This window comes from Hermetia illucens, chromosome 1, assembly GCF_905115235.1.
Source record: "Hermetia illucens chromosome 1, iHerIll2.2.curated.20191125, whole genome shotgun sequence".
Lineage (NCBI taxonomy): Eukaryota > Metazoa > Arthropoda > Insecta > Diptera > Stratiomyidae > Hermetia > Hermetia illucens.
Window position 1 is genome coordinate 215,051,033 of NC_051849.1, and position 27,264 is coordinate 215,078,296.

General features: G+C 44.1%; 1 protein-coding gene across 14 annotated transcripts in view; it reads left to right on the forward strand.

Annotated features, from left to right (window-relative positions):
* LOC119655867 overlaps positions 1–27,264 on the forward strand; it is a 290,524-nt gene that overhangs the window by 111,042 nt on the left and 152,218 nt on the right. For all 14 annotated transcript variants that reach the window (XM_038061994.1, XM_038062020.1, XM_038062035.1 and 11 more), the window contains exon 5: positions 3,163–3,279. In XM_038061994.1, the coding sequence (XP_037917922.1) occupies positions 3,163–3,279 (117 nt within the window). The remainder of the gene's footprint in view (positions 1–3,162; positions 3,280–27,264) is intronic.

Genomic DNA, 27,264 nt, shown 5'->3' on the forward strand with positions numbered 1-27,264 from the left:
TCAGCAGAAGGAAAGAAGAGGGGACTAAAAATTTGCCCGTAAGAGCCGTTCCTTTCACTTCTATCAGGAAAAGCTGAAGAAGGGGAAGCTCAAAAATCAAACTGGTTTAATACCGGTATACGGAAAAGATCCACACAGTTTGGACACGGTGAACCTGGGGAGGCTCCCAGCTCACGATAATGGAGGGCACTGCTCAAGAAGGTAAAGTTTCTTGGGAATGAGGACATGGGAGTTGCTACGCACAAAGTGGGCGATATCTAAAGAAAGCAAAACTTTTGGCAAAAGGTGAGGACAAGCTGGTAACCATGGAGAGATGACGTCTCAAACTCTTAATAGGTTGTGATGCGAAAGCTGGGACAGTAGCAAATGCAATCCTCGTAGCGAGAAGCTGCTTGAGCTTATCACTTCAGATGGTCTGGCAACCGCCAACGTAGGGTTCATCCCACATTAATGGGGCGAAGGAGAAATGAAGTAATTGATCTAACACTCTTCACTACAAAGTGGTTAGAGTTGATTAGAGACTGGCGGATGCTAGACGAAGCCCTACTCTCAGATCACTGTTACTTAGAATTTAGTCTGAGTATTGCACGTGAACTGTTTGTAACGCGAAGACGGGATCCTAAGAAAACAGATTGCAAAAAAAAATCAATAAACTTCTTGGCTACAAAGTTCACCCCCTGGAAATTCTGAATCACACACTTCTAGAATGCTTTCAGAGGTTTGTTATATTTCCCGAAGCCAAAGCGGTAAAACGATTCCATGGTGAAAACCAGAACTGCAAAAATTCAGGAAATCAACCAGATGACTTCTGAATCTTCTTCTTTTTCTGCAGCCTTTGTCCCATTCACAAGTGAGGTCGGTATGTCTTGATCGGTTTCGCCATTTGGTTCTTTCTAAAATCTGATCTGGATACAATCTCGAGGATTTTAAATCCCCATCCAGCGTATCAAGCCACCGTTGCTTCGGCCGCCTTTTGGTCGCTTACCATCGACCTTGATGTTCAGACCAATCCTGGCGAGTGAATTTCCGTTAGCACAAATTACGTGATCATACCATCGAAGACACCTCTCTGGCAACTTTTCCACGATCGGCGCTACTCCATATCGATTGCCAATATCCTCATTTCGGATGTGGTCAAAATGTTCTGTAAGGAACTAAAAAGAGACCCTGTGCAGAGTCCTTAAAAAGGATGAGTCGGAAAAGTTTGACTCTCTCAGAACATGCATAGATATTTCACAAACTATACTGACTCTCTTGGAAGTACCCCACCCGGGGAATGATGAACAAAATTTGGAAATATTTTCGAGGATGTCTTGCCGTGGGCTACGTGCTTACCTCTTGGCGGAGGGTTAAGGTAGCCTTCATACCGAAGCCTGGGAAAGATGACTATTTAAATCCAAAGAACTTCAGACAAATCAGCTTAACCTCATTTTTGCTAAAATGTGTGGAGAGACTAGTTGAGCGTCACATCTGTGAGGAGGACAGGCGTATTGCAATTTTTAGCGGTTGTCAAGCTGCATTGAGGGCGTTGAGCAGTTCTTTGATCACTACAAACATGGATCAGGAATGTAGAAATCGATTGAGCTCTGTTTCTAGATTCAATAGGGGGGAATTGTGATGGGAAGGAGGGAAATAAAAGAGAAAGGGTTCAGTTTTCCCATGCTGTCAATTTGCAATCAAGCAGATGCCGATGGTCGTCTTTAGCCACACAGGATGGTCCTTTAGACATCGACCATTCTAAGTTGTCAAAGCAAATGGCACCCAACGTGAGTGGGGGTGGCGCGATCGAGAGGAAAGATCCACAATGGATTGCATGAACAATCTATGCTCCTCTAGCCTCAGATATTCTTGATGCGCGGCCTTTTGTGTGAGCCAGGGGGTCTTCCAATATATTGGAGCGTGGGTGCCAAGCAGAGTGGGAAGTGCACTGTAAGAATATCTGAGACGGGAGATGTATCGATTGCGGACACGACCCGTCGTGGATCTCCTCTTTATATAAGCTCTCAATCTCGGTACTCGGGTCGGGTGTTTTACTGCTCCACGCGTAGTGTCGTGTAATTATTTTTTTTATTTATTTTAATATCCAGAGTAATTCGCGTGCTTAGTTCTGTTTGGTACCTGCGATATCCAGACCACCACTTAAGGGCAGTTTTGAAGAAATTTTGTTAAATAACACGTGAGAATAGAAGTAATTTCTTTGCGTCCTTCTAACCAGTTCCTGAGTTTTCTCAATATCTCAACTGTTTCTAGATACCTTCTTTGAAATCCTGCAACACCTACTTAGCTCGTAGGTGCGAAGATGACAACTGGATAGTAGAAATAAAAAGCGAAATAGTCTATTTAATCCCTTAATACATCGGAAGGGTCGAGCAAATCTATTTGTCTAGTCTCTCTGACAGTCTTTTCTGCATTGCGAGATCTAAGCATGCTAGCACATTATCAAAATGACAACGTTGGCGAATTTTTAAGGTTTTGTATGAAACAGAAACTTATTAGAATCGAGTCGATGTGTATCTGTACATCTTTCTGTCTGTCTGTCACACCCAATTTATGCGGAAACCACTAAGCCTATTGTCACGGAATTTGGTGAAAACATGTGGTATATGAATTCTTTTACATACAGCAAATAGCGCCATTTTGTGTTAAGTTTAAGGGGAAGCGAGTGATGATTTTGCAGATGTTCGAAATCAAGGCTTCAAAATACATCCCATTACGATATCTGCTTAAATTCACCTGAAATGCCCTCTTAAGTTTATCCTAGGAGTACACTTTGGGTGGCAAAATGATATAATGTACAATTTTGGAAAGTTTGAAGGAAATCCAACTATTATCAACAAACTTATAGACGGTTAAAATTGCGTATTTCACGTGAATTTATCGCAATCTAAGACCTGGACTTTAATAAGTTTACTAGGACAGGGCGCAATTTATCTTGACTGCACTATTATTATTATTACCACTTGGGACATAATTCCGGGTACAGTTTCACATCTCATCCTATTGTTAGTCATCTAGAAGGAGCCGGAAGGACATCAGATTGTATTTGACTCAAAAGGCCAATAAATATACGTTATTTGTCGTATTATTCACATAAAAGTATATAATTTATCTTGAGTATAAATTGACACTAATTCACATAACATTTTATCTTTTCTTCCGCAGATGAGAATGAATGCAAGTATCGTCCATGCGATGTCTTTGCTCATTGTACAAATACACTTGGCAGCTTCACGTGCACCTGCTTTCCTGGTTACCGTGGTGATGGACTTCATTGCGAAGGTAAGTACCCAGCACCGCCTGGTCAGATCGTATTATATTGCAGGTCCAGTGCCTCATCCACCAACGTCTTTCCAACTCTATAAAATGATACCGAGAATTATTATCAGAGAACGCAACAAGATGATGCTGGACCAAGGAGCCTATATGTGTGCCATTAGCGCTATATGTATCCAATCCACCGCACTATTTACATACGTTCTTTTACTATCTACCACTTACCATTCCGGTAATAATAACAAACGAGAACCCCAGAAATTCCTGCAAGAAGATAGATTTCACGATATTGCATAACATAGATATCGAATTTCCTCGTGCTGTTGTCTTATTGCGGATCTTATATAATATTTTATTGAGAACTGAACGAATTATGAACGCTTGAGTGAGCAAGGATTACTTGTCAAAATAGAAGATGAATGACTGAGGAGTTTCAAGCAGAAAATTATGGGTCTGTGAGTAGATAGCAAACTTAATAACGATGACTAATCGAATAAGTGACCACAACACATTTAGATGCCTGAAGATGTAAAAGTTGATGGGAAAATATCTACACTGCCCCTGTGTCTACTTAATGAGGAAAACGTTTCACTGGACTAGCGCCCATCAAACATAGGTCATTACGATTGACTATCAATGATGTGGGTTTTTATCCCCAAACGACCCTCTTAGATGCGGAGTGTAAGGCGGAAAGTTTGCGTTCTTGGGCATTATTGCAGGAATTGCAAGAAGATTCGGAAATCTTCGAGTATTTGCCACCACTATCCGAGCACTTAAAAACTGAATCCTATCTGAAGTTTGTGGGGTCAAAAAGAAGTTAACTTTCTATGGTGAGAAGATCCCCAACCACAGATTTACTACCGCCGCGATTTGACTGACATTGAAAGCTTTGTAAAGTCCCACTCATCTCTTATAGTGAAAATTGGTATTGTTACCATCAACATCTCATTCCATATACCACTTTCAAGTATCTTAAAATTCCAGAAGGTCACTTCGATTCAGTGGGTTTTCTGCTTAATAATAGTACGGTTGGCGACAACTTATGGCATTGCCACGATGTCCCGCATATACCCACGTCCGCGTTCGCTTGTAGTCAAATCTTGTAACGAGCCTACATAAGATACATTCCCAATCTATAGCCAGTTGCCGTATAACCACATCCAACCGACATTCAAAACAGCAACTAAGCACGTTTTACATCTGATCGCAAATATAGACAAGATCACGCAACGCTAGAACAGCGTCGCTAACTCTATAATTTGCATTGGGGAGGGAACTAGATGCAAGCCAAGATTTAGCGAACATGTAACATGAAAGGCGACTTCGCCTCCTCCCTGCAGCCAAGTAGCATTAGTCAGCCTAATAAGTATTCAAGGCTTTCACTCTGCCTGCCGGCCAGAATGATCCTAACGGTACAGTTGCTTATTTAAACAATTTGCCACGGATTTATACTTGTGTACATAGATCGTTTCTAGTACCTACCAAAGTGCAATGAATGCAACTGCAAGATACTCACCACGTCGATGCATTTCAGCGTGCTACGCCGTCACTTTGAACAAACCACCGGTGATATTTTATATGTGATAGATACGGTTCAGTAGTAATTAGAACTGATGTCATGATTGCATAATTCGAATGTAACTGAAATTTAATTGTTAGACTGCACTCGTCCCGCGGATTCTATTCTATTTGTGTCATGCGGATGAGCGACGTGAATGGAACGTGTAGCGGATGCAATGAACCCAGAGGAACGTGAACTATTTTCCGACAGGTGAACAATCTTTTTCCAAAAAGTCATGGGGTGGCCTCGAGATGGATTTCTTCTTTTCCGATATTGGCAGAACTACACAAACGCATTAGGCTTGCTCGCATCAGCTTCAGCTAGTGTTCCAACGAGCTCTGCAAAAGAAGTAGGTCAGCAGGAGCAATAGTGATCAATCAGAGTTAACGATAACCCCAGGCCCACTTAGGAGCTGGGTAAGGAAATAGTCAGCCTCACCATCCTCCCGATTCAACCGCGTGCCTAAGTTGCCAATTGGCTGCGAAGTCCATCTGTCTCTTGTCTCATTTTGCCACTCATTTAATGTACATTGCCCGCTTCAGGAGTAACCAGATCCGTTCCTTTTCTCCATTGCAAGAAGAGCTGCGATCACCATCACGACAGGTTCAGAGATAGTGCGGAAGGCAGACACCACCCTCAAGTGCTTGGCCTTCGCGTGCCGGAGGAGACAACGCTGATGCAAATGAAGCCATTCATGCCATCAAGTCATGGTTACGAATGGCCAAGCTGGACCTGGCGGACGAAAAGCCGGAGGCGGTCCTCATTACCAACCACGGTTACCATCCGGGTTGGTAATCGTGAGGTCGTCTCAAAATCGGTTGTCAAATACTTGGGGGTGATGATCGAGGCCAAGCTGAGTTTCAAGGGACACTTGGATTATGCGCGAGAGAAGGCAGCAAATGCCAGCTCATCCCTTGCAAGGATGATGCCTAACGTGGCAGGGCCGAAGTATAGTCGCAGGCTACTCATCGCGGGAATGGTGAGGTCGATCCTGCTACGCGCGGCCCCTGTGTGGGCGGGAGCGTTGAACCACGCTGTCAACCGGAGGAAGATAAGTTCGGCATACCGGCCAATTGCGCTAAGGGTGTGCAGCGCATTTAGGACGGCGTTGACGGAGGCAGTGTGTGTGATCGTGGGAATGATCCCTATAGATCTTCTAGCGAGCGTGTCACACTGGCCCTACAAAAAACGGAAGGCAAATCCAGCCGAGGTGAATGCGGATTTTCGAAAAGCCATCAGGAAAGAGTTGTGTGGCAATTGGCAACAACGGTGGGATAACTCCGACAAGGACCGGTGGACCCATACATTAATCCCGTGTATCGAGAAATGGGTCAACCGAAAGCAGGGAGAACTGAATTACCACCTGACACAGTTCCTTACGGGACACTGTGGCTATAGAAAGTACTTGCATCACTTCGAGTTGGACGAGTCTCCCAACTGTCCTGAATGCGAGGACCCGGAGCACGTTATGTTCCATTGTCCCAGATTTCTGCAGTAGAAAAGGACGTTGAACAGCATCTTAGGAGCGGACATCGAACCCTCCAACCTGGTGGAAGAGATGCTGAAGTCGGAGGAAACCTGGATGGCGGTAAATGAGGCAGTGGCCGTGGTGCAAACAAAACTCCTGGAGTTCGATCGAGCTCGGAAGGCGCGACGGAGGCGCGACATAGACGAGCTGGTATAGCGAACCAGAGCCTCCCCCGCGAAGTAATACTTCACGGTGGTCCCGCGGGGAGGGGCGGAAGAGTGGGGGTGGTTTTAGTGGGTGCGAACCCCACACACTGCTGCAGCGTCTTTCTAAGATTTCCACCTCCATCCATAAACAAAAAAAAAAAGACACCACCCTCAAAACTCTCCGTCTCTGTACTTGCGCAAAGTGATACCTCCTTGCCATGGAGAGTTTGTGTATCTCTTCCAGGAGACCATCGGATCTTGGCGTCTTCTTTTTTCTCATAGAGGGACTACCTTTTCCAACGCTTTTATAGAGAAAAGTGGGAAGACTTCGATGCTTTCCACGCTGCTGTCATCAACTTGTATGTAATGCACAGGAAATAGTGCAGTACAATTCGGCCTTAAGTGGACAGGGTTTTCGTAAAGCCCCGATTGTTCGAGTCACCAATTTGTAACCGAGTCCCCATTCACCTCGTCGAATAGGTCCTGCCAGCAGCGAGCTTTGCTTCTGTTCATTTCACTGTGAAGTCTTCTTTTGTCTGATTTGTACTTGTTATTTTGGTGTGCTACTCCTCCCAGTCGTTTAAACATTGTACCTAGTAGCGGAGTTTGTGACACTGCTTCTCTGGAGTGTCCGTAGTCCACCAGTACATAGAAGGATTCCCTCGTCTGGAGGTTGTATCAACCGCTTTGAAGGTGATGTATTAATGATTGATTGCCGAGAAATTTTCAAGAACTCAGCACCCGTTCAAGTGATCTAGCACTGATGTCACCTCTGACCAGGATCCGTCCCTCTATGCACAAGATACCCCCTCCAAAGCATGAATCCTGCGTTGAGAATCCGGCAACGTTTCATTCGATGATAGATAATCTCTGGAAACTGTTGCTCCTTAACACTAAATCCAGACAAAGGCGGTCCCTCAGCCTTGGGCAAGAATCCTAAGAGCCCTTAGACCCTAAGCCATCCCAAACCCAGATGGCAACACTACCTGATATACCCAGATGGCAGGAAGCAACGTCCTTGTTTGGGTACTGTTCACTGATAAGCACTAGATCAGCTTTAATCTCCGCGGCGAACTATACTAGAAACTCATGGGCGGTTGCACTCCTGTGCATATTGATCTATAGGATGCGGATCATGTTAACTGCGTCCAAGCTCTTTCCAGTTCTACTCTGAAGACTAGAAACCGCCTCAAGCTCGCAGTGTGCACAATCCTCCTAGCAGATGCTCACGATCCCTATATAGAATGCAACCCTCCTAATTGTTGTCTTCCCGTCAGGTCCTCGGCAGGTCGCAGACGAGTGTCCGTAAGCTAAACATCAGGCATATTTGGTGGGGGCACCCTGAAATAGTATTCATCATCATCATCAACGGCGCAACAACCGGTATCCGGTCTAGGCCTGCCTTAATAAGGAACTCCAGACATCCCGGTTTTGCGCCGAGGTCCACCAATTCGATATACCTAAAAGCTGTCTGGCGTCCTGACCCACGCCATCGCTCCATCTTAGGCAGGGTCTGCCTCGTCTTCTTTTTCTACCATAGATATTGCCCTTATAGACTTTCCGGGCGGGATCATCCTCATCCATACGGATTAAGTGACCCGCTCACCGTAACCTATTGAGCCGGATTTTATCCACAACCAAACGGTCATGGTATCGCTCATAGATTTCGTCATTGTGTAGGCTATGGAATAGTCCATCCTCATGTAGGGGGCCAAAAATTCTTCGGAGGATTCTTCTCTCGAACGCGGCCAAGAGTTCGCAATTTTTCTTGCTAAGAACCCAAGTTTCTGAGGAATACATGAGGACTGGCAAGATCATAGTCTTGTACAGTAAGAGCTTTGACCCTATGGTGAGACGTTTCGAGCGTAACAGCCTTTGTAAGCTGAAATAGGCTCTGTTGGCTGAAATAGTATTCCCCCAACCAATTCTGATTTTCTCGCTGTTAAAAAATTTCTTCGCGTATTGCTCCGGAACTTTTGCCAGAGTGAGTTTTTGGCTTTGGGAGTTCGCAGAGGTGTTACCTCCAGACATTCGCGCTTGAACGCTTCTTCTACTTCCTTGTTCCCTACGATACAGTCAAGATCTTGGATTTTCAATGAGCACATGAATTCTAGGCTAAAAAACAAAGCTTTCTCTCGAAGAGCTCCTTAACCTCTTTAAAGGACTTACCATTATTTGTTGCCTTTGGGCCTAATTCAACTTAGACTCCACTATCCTTCGTTTTCCGAATAGAAGACACTTCTGCTCGCCTATCTTCGAACTTCATCCTATAACGGATTTCGCTGAGAAGTTCCACAAAGGTATTGGTTTCCGTCAGCTTAATAAGTAAACGTGGCGTTCTAGTCCCTCTTCCTCTCTCCGCTTTTTCTTTTGGTGCTCCACCATTCGTGTGCGCCTTAATTTTAGACGGAGTTTTATTTTGACGTGTCCAGATAGCTCAGCGGTTAGAGCACTAGGCTGTTGTTCAGAAAGATCGCAGTCCAAATCTCACTGGTGGCAGTGAAATTTGTATCTTAACTTGGCGTCGGAGACCAACCAACTCAGATGTGAATGAGTACCTGAATCAAATCAGGGTAATAGTCACAGGCAAGCGCAATACTGACTACATTTCCTCGTTCAATATACTATAATTCTGTAATGTACCGAATGAATTGCTCTAACACACTTGAAGGCCCTGATCCAATTGGATTGTCGTGCCAACGATTATTATTATTATCTTTTTAACGACACGTTACTTCCTCTTGTTCCCCTTCGCCTTCCTCTTTTGGGCGCGGAAGAGTACTGGCGTGAAGTCTCCTTCAGATGCCCCCCTCCCCCCTCCTTTCGTTTTTTCTCCAGTTTACTCTGTAGCAGGCTATTTGCGATCCGTTTGGCGCTTTCGGTGCTCTCAGTGGGGGACATACTTGCTTCACCTTCTGTTGCTCTCCACAGCTGCCTGGAATACCAAATACAACCCAAAAGCTCCTGCAGCTCCATCAGCCCGTTTTTCATCCCTTTGCTGACGTTTTTCTGGCGAAACGTTACAGACCGCATGCACTTCACAACTGCCGTGCATTTCGTGATAAACCTTTTCTCTTCGGCTTTCGCAAGAACAATCGACTACGCTCCCATTTGAAACCATCTGCTCAGTTTTAGTAGTTTCCACTGTATCTTTTTCCGGGGAAACTGCCATGCGTGGTATTGTCTAGCACTCTTTCTGCCTAGCGTCTCCTTCCCAGGTGCCGTATTACTTTTCGAATCTTCTTCTTGATTTGCAAATCGCGATGTCTCTCGTCTTGTCATGTATTTCAGCCCTTGCTGTGTCCTTCCCATTTTCTACTGCGCTCAACAGCAGCTAACTCTTTCTTTATTCCCACCGTCTCCACAGTTATGTAATTTTCTCCTCCATTGAAGTTTTTTCCAGGGTATCGTGTGCAAGGAAGCTTTTTTTTTTTAAAAAAAGCGTCCTCTCTCTTTCCCTTTATGGTCAAAATTTTCTTAACATGTCTTCCTTTCAACACATCTCTGGCTGAAGTATGTATTTCTTAAAAACTATCCAACGGCCTAATGGATAAATTAATTTTTCCGACACTATCGTAGTGATAACCACATAAATCGATTTTCACGTCAATAGCTTATCCTCCTCTAATCTGCACAGGTTGATACAAAAATAGAACTGCAAAACTCTTAAGGACACCCCCGGGCATGGTATCCTGCTGAATGACAGCACGACTACAAGCGCTGTTATTAAAGAACTCTCCCCTAAATTTTTGAGAGAAAACCGGCAGCCAGTTGGAAATCTCACAAGAAAATCACTAGCAAACAGCCGAGCAAGGAAGTGACTTTCAAAAAAGTCTTCTCAAAGGCTTCGGTTCTTGTGCTGTCAGATGAAACCTACTATCGGGTACCAATCACGTTTTTAATCGCTACCATGCTGGATGCATATTCGTGTCCTTACTCATCAGGATACCAACAAATTTCAGTCAAAGGGATACCACCAGGAGGGCGACCTTTGTTTTTACCAACCTACCAAGCATACTTCATTGAACTAGAGCAGGAGCTCTGAATCCTTCTGCAATTGTAATAAATACATTAAAACGTATAATTGTAGTGCATTTTTGGCTTTATTTATCAAGTATTACGCTTACTAAAACATTTAATAGCGTCTAACAACGTCCTACCACTCGGCGAATACCATTCGTGATAAATAAAACCACAAATGCATCAAAGCCAGTTTTCCAGAAGTTCCTTTGCAGAAAAACTCAGAGTTCATTTAGCTCTTCACTCTTAGCTCTTCTTTCAAAAACTGTCTTCGATTGAGAACCAATTTTTGAACATTGACAGACCTTCTGATGAAGAAGTAGTACTTTGCCTCCACAAATGGACAAAAGTCATAGCAAAATGCAATGATTTGAAGGCGTCTTCAACTGGACCAACCTTATTACCGAGAGAATCAAGGAACTCAAATCCGTGATTGTCAAAGTTAAAGTGTCAGACTTCTTCAACACCCTCGGAGCTACTACGGAAGATGTAACATGCGTCCGAATCAAGTATGTGCTGATGGTTGGGGTGGGGCTCCAGAATACGACATTTCGAACAATGACGTTTATGTGTGTCCGATTGTCTGCACCCACAATATAGCTGAAGACTCCGCGAATTCCCAAACCATCTTCAAACGAATGTCCCATCCGCCAATAATTCCACCAGTTATAGAACTGCTTTTCCACCTCCTCTGTTGACTAAACAGAGCAAGTGAAGAATTTCCTAGGGTGCCTACTTGAAGAAACCATGCTATCCGGAAATTAAAGAAATTACCTCTGTACGTCAGATCTCTCACGACGTACCATTTCGAAGTTATCGAAATCCTCGGATGGATCTTCCGTTCGATATCCCATCAATCCAGTTTACCTCATTCGTCCGCAAGTCCCTAAACGGAAAATGAAGCGCATCACAGTAAGAGGACCATTCGATTGGTCAATCAAAAAAGGGGTGTGCGGAAGTATATAACAGCTCAAAACCCTCCTATTGGGTTGACCTGGTCAATGTTTCTACGCGAATGAGAAACTGACGTATGCAGCAAAGAAATTTTTAGTTGATTACCCCGAGCTCAATTACACAAATGCTAGTCGATTGTCAAAGAGTTGCACAGTTTAGAGTGGCATTGATTTAACCAAATAAGCCTGATTCTTCTTCCTGAGATCCTGCTTGACTGGGATATCCAAATATCTTTTGAAAACAACAACAAATCGTTTAGTTTTTCCACAGAAAATTTAGGAGTCTAGCTCCTTGGCTCATGACCTGCACTGACAACGTGGCTGATCCTTTGACCCTTACAGAAAAGTATTCCGTGTCGGAATTCGCTCAGCGAAAGGTCCTTACATCTATTAAGTTAAGGGTCGCTCTTTTCCCCATCTGATTGGACATGTTTTTGCCGGGCGAAACTCCTATCATTTTGTGGATTCCCCAATGGTTCAGGAAACAAGATGAGCCCTCAATTAACTTTTTGCTACTTCTAAAGGACATTGCTCCCTCCTCTGGTTACTCTGAGTCTCACTGTCTGCACTAAAATTTCCAATAATGAATTTGATGGGAGAGAAGCTAATATAGAATTCTCTAATAGGATTGTCTCCGATTCAGAGAATAACATACCAGCCTCTTCCCTGTATTCCTCAACTAATTTCAGTTTTGAAGAGGAGGGCTTCATAGCACTCTAAAAGTGTGCGATTCTGAGTTTCCAATTCATCTTCTAGTGCCAAAGGAGTCCCTAGTAGCCAAGGGAGCTACACTTTGTTGCCACGAAGTTCATCGAACTTTGTCCAGCCCATTTTCCTAGGATTCCGTCTTTGTATTAAAGACTGTGACTGATAGTGAGACTGATAATGCGACTGAACGTTAATACCTTTGAAGTACAGATTGTTAAGTTAATTGTTTCACTTCTTCGAACTTAGGGGCGTACTCTACGTTTGCAGTCATGAGACCAGCTAAAGGGACGAAATCTAATAGCTTCTCTCTTCTGGGATGGCATTTTCTAATTCTCTCCTCTGGGATTGCATTTCCTGCTGCCAAAAAAAAATATGTTGAGCGTTCGTATCGCAACCTATTAAGAGTTTGAGATCACTTGATTCTGCATACACTACCAGATCCCTTAGTTCTTGCGTCGATGAAGGACACAAAAAATCATAGGGTAAATAAGCAGAGGCAACTGTGATGTTTTTCCTCTCACCATTAATCTGGTATTGAAAGATGATCGTAACTAGGTCCTAGGAACAGAGCTGTCTCAGCAAGGATGCCTCTCAAGGTCTTGATATCAGGACACAAACTCTCGGTCTTATGACTCTTTCATCGTAAAAGATCCAAGCCCCCTAACTGATCCAGTACCACAGATTCTATTAAATCAAACTCATGACCCCAGAAAAATCTAGGGGTAGTCCTGCAGCTTTGTCAACCTCGCTGCCAGCACATAAGGAAAAGCTTTGGCATGCTGCAGGTTAATTTGCCCAATCTTTATATTTTTCGAAATAAGCTTATTCTAATATGTAATGGAAAACAGGTAAAAGCCTATGCCACAGTCGACCGGGTTTCCCTCAGACCATACCGCCGGAGACTCGATCCCCTCGTGTTTGATTTCTCTGAGAATAGTCGCATTTGGAGGTACAGCAGTTCCCATTTCCTTATCCATGAAAGGTTTTCTTCTCATCACACAGAGGATTCGTTTGTTCTCACTTAACACTTTCACTAGTTTTCGGTGCCTAGTTTGCATAAATCTGTTCACACAGACTAGCATCAACTAGACGTTCACGTCTCTAGCTTCCCTTGCGTTCACCTGTTCCGTAGAAAAGTTACTAACAAGTAGGATTTGGTCTGTAGTCTCATCGTCAGTGAAAGTGTCCATAAGGGGATTCCTTTACTGTATGCAGTATCCATCGTGCGCAGCTCCATTGTAGGAAGGCGCACCGAAGATGTTGCAACTTGCTGTGAGTCGAAGACCATCATTGTTCTTCGCTCTCAAAATGGAAATAATGCTCCACTGTCTCCTGATATGATTGAGATTGAATATGTCGAGGAAAAAGTGTCCCTGAGAGCCTTCAAGCTCTTTTGGTCCAGGTCGAATACCAAGCTGAAACGCTCTACGTTTGTAGATTGGTCCTTCTTGGCAATCATGAAGTTCACCCTCCTGTGTCCGAAGTTCATGCTCATGGTTCTGTTCATTTAACATACCGGTGATGTCCCTTGCCCTTCTTGAAAGACCAGGTATCCAACATCCGACATGTTCTGTCCTGCGGAGCTCGGTGTTTACATAGTGAACTTGGGTCGACCGCCAAAACTCAAAGCTGGAATTACTATACCTACATGGGTCACTTTGAGGTGATCGCGAAAACCTTGATTGTTAAATCTCGGCTTCGTTTTAGGCTCCAGAATTTTTTCCCACAGACACTCCCGGAGAATGGTGAATTGTCTTTTTGCCATCCTTAAAGAAAATTCCCACAGCAGCGGTCAGAAATGGGGCTGAAGCTTGCGCATACCTCCTCTTTCTTCCCGCCTGCACATCTGCATTCCTATGGGAGGTACCAGCTCTCTCATTGATTTGATCACCTCCCGGCACACCGCTCCTGATATCCGCAGGATGCGCGGAGGTAGATGTGATAGTTTACCCACTTCTTGTGATTTATATTGGCTAGTATTAGTCGAATTTTAACGGTCAGATTGATTCATCTATAGATAAGTTGTCTAGTATACCAGAACCAGTAAACCGCGTCAGGTTTATCCTATTTTTCTGAATTAAATATATTATTTCAGCCATGAAAAATCAACATTCACAGGCTTGAGTTACATTAATCAGAACAAGTAATTCTTAAGACACCAATGGTTTCCGGTTTAGTCATAATCCAGTTCGCCAAATCTTTGGACAAATCTTTTGATATCTATATTCGTAAATAACTTGAATGGGAGACATAAAGTCAATTACTCTTTTCAATAGTGAATGTTGCAGGATACGATTAATATAGACAAGAACTCTGAGCCTCGCTAACAGGCTAAAAGGCTTTAGATGCAAAAAAAATCTTTATATGTACAGACAAGAATATAATTTCCAATTAATATACAAAATCATTTTCCATATACGAATACCCAGAGGAACAAGAGTTGAAATTAAAAGTCCACCAGACTTGACCAGGTGGTTTGACCAGAAGGCCAGAACCAGTACTTCCAACTGTCCCAACCCTAGCTCTTGTCATTTCATTGCAATCAACCGAAACAGGATTTCAACTAAATCTACATCTTAGCCCTCTTGATTCTGCACACTCTACATAGCCCACAATTTTACTTTCTACAAAATCTACAATTCTTCTCAATGACGGTACTTGCCAAAGAGTTCACAAGCCTGACAAGGCAACCAACAAGTGTTCACCAAACCGACCGCCAACTTTCACTTAGCCACGCTCAGTACAAATTAAACAGTTGATGAATAAATTAAAAATAAAAGTATCTTCATGTGTTGCGATGGTAGATGGAGAGGTACATTACTGTAACACTGCTCAGTCCATATCTGGATTGAAATTCATTAAGAAATCGAAGGCAAGTATGCCTTAGCGGAAAGCGCCAAGAAGAAAAAAAAAAGATTGTTGTAGGCTGTAGAATCGTGGGCAGCGCAAGTCTTGTACGATGATGAATATATTAATCGTGTCACATCCATTTGAGATTACGTAATTTACCTTGCAATATTCAACCATAAAGTCTTTGTAAGGTTTTGAGTAAAAAAAAGATATCTTTCATAGTCGCTGTGAGAATACCCAAATCTGAACCAACTTGCAGATACTTTGGAAGCCCAGCGGGGCTCAACCGATTGCAGCAGTTCTGTTCATCAAATTCTGTCCACGAAAATGAAATCGAAAAAAAGATACGGCAAAAAAGTAGCTTTTCAATAGTCCAAGTATGTGAGACAAACTACAAAATATCGAGCAAATAAAAAATGTATCTTTTTTGGTGGTACGTGTTCTTCAAACTTGGCAAGCTGCATTGTTTAAAACTTAGCTTTATAAAAAATGGATGTTTACTTATCAACGCAGCACTTTGTATCTGATTTGCTCTCATTTATTATGCTTTTTGTAACTCCTACGTAGGAAATATAATTATTATTACATTTGTCGCTTGAATGAGCCAGACGAGTTGCAACATTCCTGAATACAAGTTCCACTCTTAAATCAATGTTTCGTGTGGGTCGAAATGTTATTGGTTCGAATTAAGCTGAAAAAGGGAAACTGATTTGCTTTTGATTTCATTAGGAATGAATCACTCAACATCTATTTCGGTTTAGAATTTTGAGCCTCAACAGTTCTGCTTACATAAATGAGGTGGTGCAGGGTTTGATTAGTTGCCTCAGCCTCATGTGTCCTTCTTCAGGGCTTATTTTGTAATGATACCATCATCATCGTCATCATCACCATCAATGGCGCAACAACTGGTATCCGGTCTAGGCCTGCCTTAATAAGGAACTTCAGACATCCCGGTTTCGCGCCGAGGTCCACCAATTCGATATCCTTAAAAGCTCTCTGGCGTCTCTGATCTACGCCATCGCTCCATCTTAGGCAGGGTCTGCAGCGTCTTCTTTTTCTACCATAGATATTGCCCTTATAGACTTTCCGGGTTGAATCATCCTCATCCATACGGATTAAGTGACCCGCCCACCGTAACCTATTGAACCGGATTTCAGCCACAACCTCCATTAAATATGTTGCAGCGTGCAATGCCGTCAGACTACATGAGTCCTTATGCTGGGCAGCGAAGTCCTAAGGCCACAGCAACAACCTAGATGAAATACCTCGGGAAATCTGGGCATCCCGCACGGACTATGTCACACGCAAGCTGAACTTCACGAGAAACTTTGCTGTGGACCTTCCAACCAGGGCAAAGTGGAAGGCCGGCGGCGTGTTGCAAGACTATGACACAGTATTCTTTACGGACGGATCAAAGATGGCCTATAGAGTCGGCGCGGGGGTTTTCTCGAATATACACGGTGTATCCAAGTCGTATGGTCTCCCAGGTTTCGCCAGTGTATTCCAGGCGGAAATACTGGCGATATAGGAAGTCTGTCGATGGCTGGAGCGTGATTTGAGCCCCAAGCGTAACATAGCCATTTTGACCGACAGCCAAGCGGCCATCAAGGCCTTATATTCAACAACGACATCTTCCCGGCTGGTGAGGCAATGCAGAGACGCGCTTAATCGTCTGGGCGGCATGCTCAAGGTGCCTCTCTGGTTCTCTGAATTCCCGGGCATAGGAACATAGAGGGGAATGAGCGGGCTAACGGATTGGCTAGGCAAGGCTCTGCTCTTGGCAGTCCCTCGGCGAATACAGTCGGTGTTCCCCTCACGGTTGTCAGGGGCCAAGTCTACTCGCACTACCTAGCAGCGGCGGGCCTGAGATGGCGAAGGCTTACAAGCTGTGCCAAGTCAAGGAGAATTTGGCCCGCTTATAACATAGCCCGATCGCGAGAGCTCCAGTGCGAGGTGCGTGCGAATGCATTCAAGATTACGGTGGTCTGCACGGGGCACTGGCCCATAGGGGACCATGCCGCTAGGAAGGGAAACCCTCATGCACTTTATCTGCGATTGCCCAGTTCTGGCTATAGTCAAGCTGCGGACACTGGGTAAACCATTCTTTGGGGACCTTAGAGAGATTTCTAGCTGCAGGGTTGGAGAGTTGCTTTCCTTCGTGAACGCTAGGGGCTGGCTCTGAAGATCCGAACCAGCTGGACTCTGCCTCCCTGCTCCCATAACAACAGTCACGGTCTTAGGAGTTTGTGACATCAAAACGGCGCACCAAAGCGCTAATTGGGCTCCTCGGAGCAGCCACTGATACCTACCTACCTACCTACCATCCACAACCGGACGGTCATGGTATCACTCATAGATTTCGTCATTGTGTAGGCTACGGAATCGTCCATCCTCATGTAGGGGGCCGAAAATTCTTCGGAGGGTTCTTCTCTCGAACGCGGCCAAGAGTTCGCAATTTTGCTTGCTAAGAACCCAAGTCTCCGAGGAATACTGGGTAAGACTGGTAAGATCATTGTCTTGTACAGTAAGAGCTTTAACCCTATTGTGAGACGTTTCGAGTGGAACAGTTTTTGTAAGCTTGAAAGGGCTCTGTTGGCTGACAACAACCGTGCGCGCATTTCATCATCGTAGCTGTTATAGATATAGAGAAATTATCCACGGTCTCAAAGCTGTATCCTCCTATCCTTATTCTTTCCGTTTGACCAGTGCGGTTTGATGGTGTTGGTTGGTTGGTTTTCGGTGCTGACGTTGGCACCATATATTTTGTCTTGCCTTCATTGTGCAGCCCAAGATCTCGCCCGAATCGCCGCCTGCTCAATCTGGATGAAGGCGGTTTGTACGTCTCGGGTGGTTCTTCCCATGATGTCGATATTGTTAGCATAGGCCAGCAGTTGGGTGGACTTAAAGAGGATCGTATCTCTTACATTTACCTCAGCATCACGGATCACTTTCTCAAGGGCCAGGTTATAGAGGACGCATGATAGGGCATCCCCTTGTCGTAGACCGTTGTTGATGTCGAATGGTCTTGAGAGTGTTCCTACTGCTTTTACCTGGCGTCAGACATTGGTCAGGGTCAGCCTAGTCAGTCTTATCAATTTCCGTCGGGATACCGAATTCTCTTATGGCGGTATACAGTTTTACCCCGGTTATGCTATCATAGGCGGCTTTAAAGTCGATGAGTAGATGGTGCAGCTGGTGTCCATATTCCAACAGTTTTTCCATCGCTTGCTGCAGAAAGAAAATCTGATCTGTTGGTGATTTGCCTGAAGTGATGCCTCTTTGGTATGGGCCAATGATGCTCTGGGCGTAAGGGACTATCCGGCCTAGCAAGATAGCGGAGAATATCTTATAAATACCTCAACATAAATGCAATTCTATATATAAATTGGGAACCTTTCTTTTTTAACGTTTTGTGTAAAACAAAACCTTATTAAAATCAATTCAATGTCTGTCTGTCTGTCTGTCTGTCAAACACACTATTCTCCAAAACGGCTAAACCGATCCGAACGAAATTTGGTGTTGATATGGGAACTATGAAATACCACGCATACAGCGAGTGGTGTAAATTTAGGTGGAGTTTAAAGGGGGGCTTCCCATGCATAGAGAGGGAAAATTCAAAAAATTTTTTCACCGGATATAGTTGTGTAGGGTATCAAATGAAAGGTCTCGATTAGTGCTTTCCGTAACTGGCTTCAAAAGCTACCGCAGGCTCTTGCCACACGGTTATGTGGAATTCTTACCCACTTAAAACCACCTCCTTCTCCTTCCACTCTTCTCGCGGCACTCCCATTTGGTATTACGTCGCGGGACTGGATCAGAATTCATTCTGTGCTCATGTTAATATTCGTGTTTCTCTCGAGTTCATTCTTTCGGATGATTTCTTCCTGCCTAAGCTTCTTTCCGATGGCTGCAATCACTTTTTCGACTTCAGTCCATATGCCCTCTGCTTTCACCATAAGTTTTATTATATTTTCGTGTGTAAAGTGCTTCTCGGTTGTAATTTCTACTGTAGCCCTTTGGGCTTCGAATCTGGAGCAATAAAAAAAGACATGTTCTGCGTCCTCTGTAATATTTGGGCACTTTGGGCAATACGGCAAATCATCACGCCCAAATCGATATAGATATGCTCGATAGCCTCCGTTTTCGCTCAAGAATTGAGTTAGTTCGAAACCTACTTCGCTGTGGGCTCACTCGATCCATTTCCGGATACTCCATATAAGTTTATGAGTCCAGCGGCCTTTTTCTGACTCGTCCCAGTTCTCTTGCCATTCCGCGACAGTTTTGTCGCCGACGAGTAGGGGATCCTCCCGTGAGGATTGTAAAGTCGTTGTATTTCTTTCGCCAGAATTTCAATTGGCACCATTGCTGCTATCACGCAATCTGCTTCATTGGATATTATTCTGTAAGCGCAATATGTTCGGAGTACACTTATGCGATACGCAGCTCCAATCTTTCTCTTATTTGCTATATTTTCCAGTGCATCTGCCCATACTAGGGCTACATACAGTAGGACCGAATTGACCAGCTTCGCAATAAGGAGTTGAGGGCTCGGCCTTGGGCTACCTATATTTGGTACCATTCTCCCAACCAGCGGTCCGATGTTATATGCCTTGATTGATGCATCCTCCACATGCAATCTGAAGGTTAACCTCTGGTCAGTCATTACGCCTAAGTACTTAAGCGCAGACTTGGAATGAATTGTTTACGTTCCAACTTTGATCTTCATGGAAGTGCACTTTCTCCGCTTAGTAAAAAGTACTACTTTCGTCTTATGCTCTGCGAGCTGTAGACCAGCATTCTCTAATCAGGATTTAATCTCATAAACTGCTTCAACCGTCACACCAATATCGACGGCGAAACCAATGGAGGTCACACCAGTAGGAAGGTCGAGGGTCAGTACTCCATTATGCATAATAATCCACAAGAGTGGCCCTAGGATAGACCGTTGTGGAACTCCGGATGTCGTTTGGTATAATTTCATTCCTTCATCTGATTCGCAGCACAGAATCCTATCAATTCGCATCAGGTACCTCGCCACGCCTAAGTTGATTAGGGACTCAAATATCTTGTTTCATCTAGGGGAGCTGAAGGCGTTCTTCACTTTAAGTGTAATCACTGCACAACATTTTCCCTCAGTCCTAGCTGTGTTAGCTACTAGGACAACTACATCCGTTGTAGACCTCCTCTTTCGAAAACGGAACTGATTTTCGGAAAGACCGCCATTCTTTTCGGCAATTGGAAGTAATCTGTTATAGATTACTCGTTCGAATAGTTTACCAGTATTATTTAGAAGGGAGAGAGGCCTGTAGAACGAAGCTTCACCCAAAGGTTTGTTTGGCTTGGGGACTAGTATCAATTTCTGCTTCTTCTATTGTGTAGGAAATGCTCCTTCTTTAAGGTGTATGATGAACGCCTCGGCAAACATATTTGGAAATATTTGGACTGCTGCCTTGAGAGCTTTATTGGGGATACTATCCAAGTTAGGTGCTTTGTTTCCAAAAATGTTATCCGCTGTCTGTCAGTCTGTCTGTCTGTCTGTCTGTCACACGCATTTTTTTTGGAGACTGTAGCAACTATTGACACCAAATTTGGTACAAAGGTGGAAACTGTGAACGCTCACGCATACAGTGAGTTACATCCTTTTACGTCGAATTTAAGGGGAGGTCCACATACATGCAAAAGGGCGTGTCCATTTTTTTTCACCAAATATAGTCATGGGGGGGGGGGGAGTATCAAATGAAAGGTCTTTCCGAAGCCGGTCTCAGTTTTGACATTTGTTGGAAAAGCGAGGAGTTCGGGGGGTCAAAATTGATCATTTATTTAATGGGACCATTCTCAGAAACCGCTCAACCGCAGCACCAATGTAGGCTTGATCCTACCAAATTTAGTGGAAATCGTCAAAGGTGGTCAAAGTTGTCACTTCTCTCACTTCTTTCTCTCTTGCCCGACGGAGTTCTCTTTGGCAAAGTTACTCGCTTGAATCATTCTACTACGAATTTGATCCCTTATTGGAGAGAATTGACCGCGTTGGCATGGTAGCGCCACATGCGCGGAATCGTCTTATTTTTAGTTGGACCAACTTAGCCTAAGTGCTGAAATGGTCAACTATGATTTGGGATTTTGACAGTTGCAAATCTGAACACCAGTCATTGATGATCCTTGACGAATCCAGAAATTCCATAAATTCTGGGATGGTTTCCCATATTGTCGTCGTTCCAGTTTTATCTTTGATTTAGACAGCGTCGTTATCGTTGCGATAAGGTTGACTTTCCTAAATACTGGGCCCTTGCTGCTACTTGCGGTATATTGGCATTCCCCCTCCTTCCGTTCGGTAAGCATACATTCAGGGTCAATTTTGCATTTCATGAATATATGCCGTTTTCCTCCCCATTTTAAACATACTTTTGTTCTTCAGTCTCTGGTGCATATTGTAATTGCAAAATTCAAGGCCTCTGAATTATCTCGCAGTAGCACACTTTCGTGATAGTTTCGCCAATATTTTCGCATTGTTTAACGATGTCCTTCTAAAGAGGTTTTCACCTTGCGCCTTTTTACTTCTTAAACTTCAAACTGCGTCTGCCGTTTGATTCAGCTGACCCTTTCTTCAAGGTCCATCAACTTCGAATCGGATTTGACCTTCCGGGGAACCGCGATAATGCTATTCGATTAGGGGCATTTTCCCTTTTTATGTATAACCCATTCATTTACGCTAGCCATGGTTCACATCTTCACGACTTCTTTTTAGGACTTTACCTGCTTTGCATTATAACCGATATCACTAAAACTGCGTCTTTATCTCTGTTTTCTTTTTATTCCTCCTCCAGTGAGAGGTGGTTCTGCGTTCTTAACTTTTACAGCCCCACGAGAATCCTATAGCGTCGTTCGCTCCTTCTTTATCAAACTTTTCGAATTTGAGGCTTTGAGTTTTAAGCATTCATCCTTGCGTCGTCTGTGTAACGTTTGCTTTCATCGCAGCGTTTTGCAATCCTCACTCCTATTTCAATTTCAATTACTTACCCTCCAATAAGGGCGAACGATTATTCGTTCATATTCGGGCATTGCTCTTCTGTTTCGTTTTGTATTTGTGCGCCTCCCAGTTTGGCAGTTTTCCGATTCAAATTTTTAACTGGCATTTGAGGAAATTACAGGATCATCAAAATCCTCCCAAATCAATGCAGCAGTAGTTCTTCCGATATCTTGGTCAGACTCCAACTGACTATGCCTGCTGACAAATGTCTAGCATCTAGGGCATCGTTCTGAGCCCTTGCAATAGGTATGATGCAGTCCTCTTTTTCTATACTATTTATAGCATTAGCTCCACCAATCAGACAGTGAATATGCTCACATAATATATGCGTATATTACGTGTTACGGGGGGATGGGGGGGGGGGGGGACAAATGGGACAAATTCACATTCAAATGTCTTTATAAAAGAAATACACAAAACCTTTCATATCTGAAGCGTCCAGCTTCCGATTTTCCGACTTGTTTTATTTTTATTTTAAAAAGAATTATAGTAAACTAAGGAACTAGTTTTTTTTATAAGACTAAGCCTCAAGATATTTTTAACATCTTGGCTCCGCCAAATACTCTTCCTCAAAAGCATGAAAGAGGCCAATAGGTTGTGCAACTGTTTTTGATTTTTTATAATCAAGTGTTCTTGGAAAAAAGCAGGCAACCTCCAACGGGCACATAGTTGCACTTTTGCAAATTTAAAGTTGCTATTCATGATCTGTAATCAACCTTAATCGAAGATATAATTTCTTCCGCTTTCTTGCAGTCAGATACATTCTCGTTCCTCAAACCGATTCTAGGAAGCAAACGCAGAATTTTCATTTTCTTTCATAAATTGCGGAAGTAATGGAATCAATTGAATATATCTTGCGAGCTTAGCATATCACATGGCAAAAGAGAATTTTCGAACAAGATTCACCTATACCACACCAATCCGGATAGATGGCCCTTACCTCGTAGTTCATTTCTATTTTTTATCACGTACACGTATCTTCCTCTAGCATTTGTTTACTCGCAAGCGTAGCACATAGAATCCTATAAATACTTGGATATTCGTGCAAAAACCTCTCTCTTGCTGCTCGAAAGAAATGAACACACAGAAAAAAAAAACAGAAATCCCAAAGAAGATAAAAACAGCTTGGGCTATATCACCTGAGAAGAGGCACGCTAGGCCAGGTAAAAAAGATCATTGCCCTGCAAGTGAGTGGCGGCTTCCATCATGGCAATAGTACCGCGTATAGTATGGTACACAGTTTGGCTTAATAGTCTCCGAGCAGAGCTCTCTTCTAGCTTTTCTAGCTTCTTTGCAAACGTACAGAGATAAATCGAGCATAAGATACGTGCACGGTTGGTTCAACTGGTGGCTATATAGTAACGTGGATGTGAACTTTGTTATACGGATTCGCAGCGTGTACTAGACTTGGTTTATCGGACCCATGAAAGTTTATGTGTACATATGAAGCACACTCCAATCGAAATTCCAAGAGAATTTTCATGTTCTGGCCTCCATGTCACAAGAAAAATCAAAAAATTGTAAGAAAGTACGCGGTTTTGAAATTGAACGACAACCAGATCAGAAGAACGTTATAGCCGATCACATGCGGTCTTTGCTATGGATACAGAATAAAGCAAGACAACTCCCAGTCTAAGTGCACGAGCTTCCTTATAAGTACTTGTTCTAATTGATTCAATTAAAAAGACACTCACTGAGATACGCCTTTTACTACTTCATGGTCATAATCGTACTTTTTATAAGCGAATACGGTAACATTGTCACATTTGGGGGTTACAAAATTCCACTCCCTTGACACGGATTGAGAAATCTTAATTTAAATTTAAACTAAAAACATCTAAAGTCGCTTTCATTTGGGGATTAAATTTCATTCATAAAAAATTTCCATTCATTTTTGAAAATTAAAATTTCGGGTTACTCGCTTAAATCTTTCGTTTTAAGAAAGAAATGCAGCAAAAATCTGAGTTTAGATCGCTTTAGTAAAGATCTGTAATTAAAAATAAAAAATCCAAAACCCTTTTGAGCTGACTGCTTCTGCTTTCCAAGCTTTTGTTCCAACGAAAAGGAAATTTCGTTGAATCCCCTCCCCCCATCTAGGCTGACAAGTCCGGAGTCAGCTTGATGAGCGCTTGCCATTGAAGCGTCCTTTTCCGTTTGCTAACTAAGCTGCTGATGGTCTGATCGATGCATCCATTTACTCTGGCGACCTCAAGCATGCGCTTCGTCTTTTTCTTTACGACCTCCGAGGAAATGAGAAATGTCATGGATGGATCATGTGGTTGAAAAAGGCGACTTTTTCCTGATTAGTACGGTTCTAAGTGCTGAGGATAACTCGTTTGGTGTCCGTCGATTTTCAGTAGATCTTTTGTTATGCTTTCTCCTCAGCATCCCATTCCACGCAGAACTCTTTACTTAACTGAGGAAGTCGATCGTATTTTCAACTCCGCAGAAAGCGCAAATATCAACCGAAGCTAATTTTGTTTCCAAAGTGTCTGTGACAATATCGCTTTTAAACAGGGGGAGGGGTGTTCCTCATCGAAGTCCCTTTCAACTGTTTATAATGTTCCCCAAAGGAAAAGAATAGACGATTGCACTGGCTTAAGAGAAATCTATAGCAATTGCATACCTTTTTTTTTTAGGGATGGAGGTGGAAATCTTACAAAGACACTGCCGCGCCAGGTTGCAGCAGCGTGTGGGATTCTCACTCACTAAAACCACCTCCACTTTCTCCTTTTTCCTTCCCCGCGGGACTGCCGCTAAGCATTACTTCGCGGAGTACGCTTTACGCGACCACGCCTTCCGTTCTTCGCGTCCTCCTTGCGCGCTCCGTTCTTCCAAGTTCCTCTTGTATTCGTTTGATTGCGGTGTTCACCGCACACCAGTTTCCCTCCGATTTCAACATTTCCCCGGCGATGTTCTGCGGGCTTAGGGTGGTTTTCAGGGAGTCTTCCAGACTCCTCCTTTTCGAGAGAAATCGTGGACAGTGGAACATAACATGCTCCGGGTCCTCAGGTGTGCAACCACATTCAGGACAGAAGGGAGAATCATCCAGCCCGAATTGGTGCAGGTACTTCCTGTAACCGCCATGTCCTGACAGGAATTGCGTCAGATGGTAGTTAATCTCACCGTGTCGTCGCTGGATCCACTCCTCAATACGGGGAATCAAAGTGTGAGTCCAGCGACCCCTCTGCGAGTCATCCCACCGTTTCTGCCACTTCTCCAGCGACTCTCGCCTTGCCGCCTTTCGGTATTCTGCATCTTTTTCAAGAGGATTCATTTTTCTTGTCTCGTACAGGCAGCGTGTCTCACTTGCCAGAATGTCTATCGGGATCATTCCCGCAATAACACACGCTGCCTCGCCTGATATTGTTCTGAAGGCCCTGCACACCCTTAGCGCCACTAAGCGGTAAGTCATATTCACTCTCCTACGATTACTCTCACACACTAGTGCTTCCTCCCAAACTGGTGCCGCGTATAATAGTGTGGAGTGAACCACTCCGGCCACAAGTAATCTGCGACTGTACCTTGGACCTCCAATGTTAGACATCATCCGCGCTAATGATACGCTGATATTTGCCGCTTTCTCACAGGCATACTCCAGGTGTCCCTTGAAATTGATTTGAGCGTCAATCATCACCCCTAGGTATTTGATAACCGGCTTCGAAGTGGTGACGTGACCACCAACGCGAATATTAATCGTATTCCTCTTCCTACGATTGGTGATCAAGACCGCCTCCGTCTTTTGTTCCGCAAGGTCAAGCTGAACCATCTCCAGCCACGCTTTTATGGGCTAATGGTTTCGTTAGCGTACATTTCAACGTCTTTAGGTTCTTTCGCGACGACAACCACAGCTAAATTATCTGCGAAACCGATTATCGTGGCCTCCTTTGGCACTGGAAAGAGAAGGACCCCATTGTACATGATGTTCCACAGGAGAGGACCCAACACTGAGCCCTGTGGTACTCCTGCGGTGACAGTGTACTGCTTGGATCCCTCATCCGTGCCGTACCACAGTGTCCTCTCCGAAAGGTAACTGTTGAGGAGCTTAGTCAAGTAACTAGGGACACCCGTTTTAGCCAGTGAACTTTTTATCCACTCCCAGCTTGTGGAATTGAACGCATTTTTGATGTCCAACGTCACTACGGCACAGCATTTTTTAGACGACATCGCGTCTCGAGCCAGCTTCAAAACAACGTCTACGGCGTCGATCGTTGAGTGGGCTTGACGAAATCCAAATTGTCGCTCCAATAGTCCATCCTCATATTCGATGATAGGGAGCAGTCTGTTGTAGATGACCCTTTCGAGTATCTTTCCTGCCGTGTCGATAAGGCAAATCGGTCGGTATGATGATGGGTGTCCTGGGTGTTTATTCGGCTTCGGGAGCAAAACTAGTTTTTGCCTCTTCCACCGGTCGGGGAAAACTCCTTCTATCATGCATGTTTCAAACACGCTGTTAAACCAGTCGGGTCTGGTCTTAACAGCGAGTTTAAGGGCTCTATTGGGAACAGCATTTAGACCGTTGTTATCGTTTGTTATCACCAATTCTCCGGCAAATTTGCGTAAGTTCCTCCTCAGTTACTGCAGGTATGGTGTAGACGTCCAGTGCTCGCTTGTGTTGTTTGCGCTCCCCTTTATCCGGGGGGAAGAGCGCCGTTACGATATTGAGTAGAAGATGCGGGCAGGTCAATTGTGGTTTTCGCCCTCTCATCTTCTTCATAACTATCCTGTACGCTGTTCCTCAGGGGCTTTGGTCTGCCTCTGTGCAAAGTTCCTTGAAGCATTCTCGCTTGCTGGTCGATATAGCCTGCTTAAGCCTACCTCGAAGGTTCACATATGCTAGCCGTTTCTCGTCGAAGTCTGGTCTCGCTCTAGGCTGGCAGATCCTTCTAGCACGAAAACATGCATCCCGTAACACCGCGATCTCTTCATTCCACCAATAGTTTGAGCGCCTTTTTACGAGAACTCGTCGCCTCGGCATAGCAGCGTCGCAGTCTCTTGTTATGCGTCCCATCATTTGCTCTACCTTTTTCGTAGCCGCACCACCGGGACTCTGGCTTCACAATAGCATCTCTATGAATGCATTCTCCTCAAGCCCTTTCACGGACCAGCCCCGGTTTCCAGCCTCACGGGAACACGCATCGACGCATGGCCCATATTCGATCTGGAGGAAAATCGCCTGGTGGTTGCTGTGAGTATAA